The 6,591-nt window shown below is 46.1% G+C and overlaps 1 protein-coding gene across 3 annotated transcripts in view; it reads left to right on the forward strand.

Moving 5' to 3' along the window:
• C1H8orf74 (chromosome 1 C8orf74 homolog) overlaps positions 1-6,368 on the forward strand; it is a 33,502-nt gene extending 27,134 nt beyond the window's left edge. The window contains exons 4-5 of one of the 3 annotated variants that reach the window (XM_029938586.1): positions 1,299-1,376; positions 6,328-6,368. In XM_029938586.1, coding sequence (XP_029794446.1) covers positions 1,299-1,376; positions 6,328-6,357 — 108 coding nt within the window. In that variant the 3' untranslated portion in view covers positions 6,358-6,368. Of the gene's footprint in view, positions 1-1,298; positions 1,676-6,327 lie in introns of those variants that run through there. The other 2 variants (XM_029938580.1, XM_029938574.1) reach the window with 2 other exon arrangements.
• The last annotated feature ends 223 nt before the right edge of the window (positions 6,369-6,591 follow it).

Consider the following 6,591-nt stretch of genomic DNA (forward strand, 5'->3'; position numbering starts at 1 on the left):
AAAAGAAAATTTTTAAAGAAGAAAAGAACTTAAGCAATAGCCTGTCTCTACCTTCTCTGGGGGACCTTGCTCTAGAACATGTGGACAAGGGAATGGATGGGAGGAGCCACCTTCCCTCCCACTCCTGCTGTCCTTCCTTGCCACTTCCAGCTCCCCTCCCAGCCCCCATTACTTTGCTGCTGGTTCCTGCCTGGTGGAGCTCATGGACTAGGGTCCTCTTCACTGTGTGCCCCTGCTTGTGTGCCTGAAGTGGGGACACTGAACACCATAGGAAAAACATGGTACATCCTTTTGGAGCACAATCCTCTCCCCAAGGACTTAGCAGAAGAATATTATTTTTATATAAAAACAACCAAGGAGATATTCTGGGGCAAATATGAGATTTTGCATGAGTTTTTAAGTTAAAATAAGAGATCTCAAAGAAATAACTTCTAGGTAATCAGATACTCAAAATATGTCCCTGACACCCTCAAGACAAGTACAAACTCTCCTCTGCTGTTTGGTTGCTCAAGCAGGAAATTTGGAGACCCATAATTACATGGTCTATGTCTTCAGGATTCCATGGTGCCATAATCCTGATTGAGATGACAGAGAGGGTTGCAAGTTTAACATGGCAGATTGTGGCTGAGTTTCCATTCTTTCCATGGCTGGCTGATTGGAGGACATGTTCACTCTCTGAGCAACTTGCACTGTCCCTTCTGATGAAGGCTGCTGCTAGAACTTTGAGGTGTAAAAATGAGATGAGAGCCAGAGGGGAAAGAAGAGGGATGATATCCAAATGGAACATGCATTGACCAGAAGATAGGGGAATATGGGACTAGCCTATGGGCCCAGAACCATATTAGTAATAAATAACACATTCAACCAGGGTTATTGCCACCATAGCCCTGAAGGGAGAAGAAAAGAAACAGTCACCGGCATTCAAAAAGAGAGCTGTAGGAGAAGGCCATGGGATAGGAGGTGTGACTGTAGGTAGAGGATCAGAGCCATGGCCAACCCACTGCAGATCCAGAGGGAGGCAAGATACTTCATTCTCTTCCCAGGTTCAGATCTTTTGCCGGTATCTCCCATTGGCCGAACTCAAAGCCACAGGTCAAGGTAGCTGGTTGAGGCAGCCCTTATAGTCAGCCTCTCAGAACACAGAGGAGGGGGAAGAAGGATGGCCAAGAGATCTAGTAGGGGAAATGGAAGGTTTTAGAACACAGAAAAAGGAGCTGATGTGTTCAGAATTGGATATCTGCAGATGGCCTCAGCCTTCCCCGGAGCTCTGATCACCAGCCATGTTCTATTTCTTCCAGGAGTTAGAAAATCTCATCAATGAGGCCATTCACATTCAGATCGAATGCCTGAAGGAACTGCTGCAATATGAGATACAGGTAACTTTTGATATTTTGAACCTGAAACTTCAGAAGAAGACTTTGAACCTCAATGCTCCTATCCCTTTCCCCCTCTCTATCACTGGCCAACCAGGCCAAGATGAATTTAAGTTCTACAAAACAAACAAAGGAAAGAAACCAAAAGCAAAGAAGAAGTAGAGAGCCCCTGATGTCCACTGACTAAAGACTCTGATTGAGGAAAAGCCATTGACAATTATGAAAGTATTACGTGATGTGCTCAGCACCCTGTAAACCAGAACTTTCTAGTGATTAAAAGAAATAAAACAACAGTCATCATATTTCCTTTCTCTTCTTTCTGGAAACCATCTTCTACCCTCTGAAAATCCAACCCAAATGAATTTTCTCTGTCTTAGAAGAAAGCTGTCTTTCTCTGCAAAGCACAGAGTTTATGCTCGGTCGACAGCCAAACATTACTTGTTGACTAAGGCTGAACTTAGACGCTAAAGACAGAACTACCACTGGTGGATTTAATTGGATAAAAGTAAAGGTGACATCAGACACCAGGAAGGACTTCCAGCTAACACAGTGGTTCTCTAGCTAGTGTGGGAACAGTTCCTGGGATGCTGTTTCCTTTCTGCAATTTGTACAACAGGATTGACTGCCTGCAGCCTGCTATGCCTGTACTGGTCTCCCTGCTAGAAGACCTAGAGTTGCCTAGAGCCTCTAGAAAATTCCTTTTGTGAGGACCTACATTGATTAGACTGAGGCAGGGGAACCAGCACTGCCCAAGAGGCCAGAGACCTGGCTTTGAGCCCAACTCTACCTCTGGTCTGCTGTGTGACTTTGCCTATGTCCCTTCTTTCTCTGGGCCCCATCTCTCTGCATCAAGTGAGGGCATTGCTGACTGGTGTCTAAAGTCTCTCTCTCACTTTAACCCTGGGAGGGTCCTGTCTCCCCTAGAAGAGAGATGAAGTAAGGTTGGCTATTCCCATTTTTCTAGGAGCTCAAAGCTCAAAGAAGTCAAGTACCTACCTCAAAGTCACACAAGATGCAGTGAGAAAATGGCAACTAGAACTCGGTGTCTGGACTCTTATTTCTATGCCGTTTCCCCTATAGCATCATGACTCATGCACATAGTGGCACAAATCCAGTAGTAGTCAGCTTATCATAGCCGTATAACTGACATGGGACTGTGACCCCCAGGATCAGGACAGAAAGGACATTGCCACTCACTGATTTTTCCCAGGACAGAGATCTGCTCTGTCCACCTCTGTTGTCTGCCCCATGTCCTTGATGACAATGGGATGGGCCACCATGCATCACACCCATCATCTCACCATGCCACTGTTGCCTTCGAGGTCTTGCTATCCAAAGAGTGCCTGGCTCCATGTGCTTGCTTCCAGGCAAAATCAGCCTGCTTTTGATGGTCAGGTTCGAGTCAGGTAGAGAGAGGGAGCCTGGTGTGTGGAGGGGGGCATGTCACCAGCCTGGAGTCCCCTCTCAGAGAAGTCCAGGAGACAGGTGACAACCAGCTGAGAAGGAGCTTCATCAGGAGCACTGCTCCACTCTGTCTTGTCCTACCTTGAGGCTGCTGGGAGTGTACTTTATATCTGAGAAGTGCAGTAAACTTTCCCAGACCTCTTTGGACAGAGGAAGGAGGTTCCAGGTTTTTCTTAAAATTTTCATCCCTTTATTCACTCACCCATTCATGTATTCACATTACACATTTTTTTAACATTCACATCTACTGTGTGGCTGAAACCAGTATGACCCAGAGGGAAGAATGAGAGCTGTCATCTTATCCTGCCCAGGCCTGACCAGGATTGCAAAACACTCCTGCATACTATGGATGAGATATGTGTGTGTGTGTGTGTGTGTATGTGTGTGTGTGTGTGTGTGCACCCACATGTGCATGCGTGGGTGTATGTGTGCTTGTAAGTGTGTGTGTGTGTGTATTTGGGAAGAGGTAGGAGGGGCAGGTGGGCACTGTTCCAACCCAGGCCATATGCTGGAAACCCTCAGTGCTGAAGCAGGAGAGTATCAGGTGCCCTGGCCAGCCTGGGAAGAAGCTGGGTTGAAAGCACTATTATTAAAGTGTCCAGAAGACTCTGAAAGTAGTAGTCTGTGCCAGGCTGGGTCAATCAAGTATAAAAGGATTAATAGCTCCCTCTTTCCTTGCCTTTCTTCCAAGTCGAAGGGGGTTGTTCAACCATCCCATCTGCACCCAAGGCTATCCCAGCCTTGTCCTGCCAGAGCCCAAACAGATCCTCAGAACCCCCAAGGCTTTTAACCCTTTTAGACTCAAACCACTCAGACCCTGAGGTGTTGACAGTGGTCTCTTGGTGCTGTCCTCCCCATTGGACTTGGACCTTCCCTGCTTTCCTGCCAAGGGAGCTCCTAGTCACCATCCCCATGGGTGAACCCACAGTCTGGCCAGAGTCCTCCTCCCAGCAATCACCAGGCTTCCATCAAGAGGTGGGTGCCATAGGTGCTTCCTGTAGTTGCTGTGAAAGGGGAGGAAGTGGTTTTTGGAGCCTTGTGTCCACAAAATCAGCCTGCAGGCCTGCCTCTGCTCTCAGAGGCAACTTTTCACCCTAACCTGAAAGGATTAGCATCAGAGCTAGTTCAGCCGCACAATAGGTATAGATGTGGGGTGCCTGGGTGGCTCAGTAAGTTAAGCATCTGACTGTTGGTTTCAGCTCAGGTCATGATCTCATGGTTTGTGGGTTCAAGCACCAAGTCAAGCTCCATGCTAACAGTGTGGAGCCAACTTGAAATTCCCTCTTTCTCCCTCCCTCTCTCCCCACCCCACCCCTTTCTCTCTCAAAATAAATAAATAAACTTAAAAAAAAAGTATTTGGGGAGTTAAGGAAGAATGAATGAATGAAAATGTTAAGAAAATCCTGGAACTTCCTTTCTCTACCCAAAGAGATATTCAGAATCTATCTTATCAAACTCCTCAGATATAAAATACTCCTCCCTCCTTCCAAGACCATAGACAGAGCTGTAAGCTCTACCACGTGATGGACTTAGGAACCTCTCCTACCCTAGCCTTCCCTATGGATTCTTCCATTGGGCTCAGCTGTGTGCTAGAAGCTTCTGCCCTCAAGAAGTTGTCCCCAATTAGCAAGGGAGACAAACACCCCTATGCCCACCTGACTTCCACAGTCATACACTGCCTTCTATTCAAGGACAAGCAGAGGCCTGGAGCTTGGTGTCTGAGAGGGAGAAGACACCCTAAGCAATCCTTCAGCTCCTACTCAAACATAGAAGTTCTAGTTTCAGTACATGTCTATTTCATGGGTAGCTGAGCTGCATTTATGAAGAAGGCTGGGACCAGGAAGTCACAGGGACCAGAAATGAAGAGAGAAACCACAACAAGTGAATTTAAAGTCTTGTGGGGACAGGAGAGAAGACCTCAGACCCCATACACACTGGGAGTTAAAATTGGGCTTTCTACATCACGGTAAGAACAGAGAATGGGTGGTTCCATGGGAAGCCCCTCCCTCCCAGCCACCTGGAAAGCAGTACTGACCAGCCTTCTGCAGCAACTCTTGGAGGACCCTGAGTCTGCAAGAAGGTAGAGTCCCTCACCTGTGCCCACCCCACTCCTACAAGGCTTGGAAGCTGACACCACACAGATGTGGAAACCCCAAACAGAGAAATGACCCTAAAACTGAACTGAGATCAGAGCCCAAGGATAAAGCACCTATAAGTAAGGTGACCAAATGCTCTGTTTGGAATGGATGGTGCCTGTTGACCCATATTGTCCTGATGTCCTGTCTAGTTTGTCATTGTGTAATGGAATCCTATTAAGAATTGCTTTAAGGGGTGCCTAGTGCTGACAGCTCAGAGCCTGGAGCCTACTTCAGAGTCTGTGTCCCTCCACTCTCTCTGTCCCTCCACTGCTCTCACACACACACACTCTCTCTCTCTCAAAAACAAAATAAAAACATTAAAAAAATTTTTTAAGAATTGCTTTAAAAGAAACCAAGATAAGATTGGAGCCCTTTCACTTGTACTTCCAGCTTCTGCCACAATAGCACTCTTGGAGTGGGAGTCACATGTGCAGTGAGTGAGTTCTCACTTCATCTCCAGGCTACATCTGGAAGACAATGAGGGCTGACCTGCCTCTCCTCCCCAGTCCTTTCCTGACTCGGTGCCACCATCTCAGGGATACGGCGTGCAGCTCTCCTCTAGATGTTGAAACACACACAGACACAAGCCACCAAGGACAGTAGTTCCCCCTCTGAGGTGATGCTAAGTTTCAGACTCAGTGTTACTGCTCTTTCCAGTTGTGTCATGACCTGCCAGGTGCAGGAAGCCACAGGCCACTAGGCTCCTGGGTCGGTGGGGAAAGTCAGGGTGACAGACATGATATGCAGAGGCTTGCTCAAAGGCCCGCAGACAGTAATGAGAGCAACCTTGCTGCAGCAATTTTTCCACATTCTGTGAGGTATAAGATCTAGAACTATTTATCTTAGTGTTTGCTATGCCATTTTTATTTTACAATAAACCCTCAGTAGCAATGAGTTCAACAAAAAAGAAAGTGCATGAGTAATGGAAATGTAAATATCTTTCTTTTTTCAATAAAGTTAACGATAAAACTGTAACACACACAAAATGGTTATCAGCATTTACCATCTTCCCTGAGAACCATGGTGATATCACTGACTACATAAAAAGCAGAACACAGATCTGTTCGAGAAGCATCAGCATCTAACTCCAAGTTCATCAGTGATTTTAAGAACACTGTCTAAAATCCTGATCAAATGTTATTCTGGTATGTGTGTCAGGGTGTTCTTGAATGAAACTAGTATTTGAATCAGCAGACTAAATAAAGCAGATTGTTTTCCCCAGTGTGGGTAAGCTTCATCCAATCAGTTGAAGGCCTGAATAAAATAAAACACTGCCTTCTCCCCAAGTAAGAGAGAATTCCCCCTGCCTGGCAACATTTGAAACGGACTGTGAGCTCTTCCTGTTTCTACAGCAGCCTGCCAGCCTGAGACATCAGCTATGAAGATTTTGGACTTGCCAGCCTCCATAGCCATGTAAGCCAAGTCCTTGTCATACAACTCTTAGATAAATATATATAATCTTCTACCGATTGGTTGTGTTTTTCTGGACAACCTGCCAATACATTTGTCAATTCCAAGTTTTATTGCACACATGCTAAGAGTGAAGTGATAAGTGTTTATCTGATAACCACCACCAAGAGAAGAATGGCAAACATTAAATGATGCCAGCTTTATAT

This window comes from Suricata suricatta, chromosome 1, assembly GCF_006229205.1.
Source record: "Suricata suricatta isolate VVHF042 chromosome 1, meerkat_22Aug2017_6uvM2_HiC, whole genome shotgun sequence".
Classification (NCBI taxonomy): Eukaryota; Metazoa; Chordata; class Mammalia; order Carnivora; family Herpestidae; genus Suricata; species Suricata suricatta.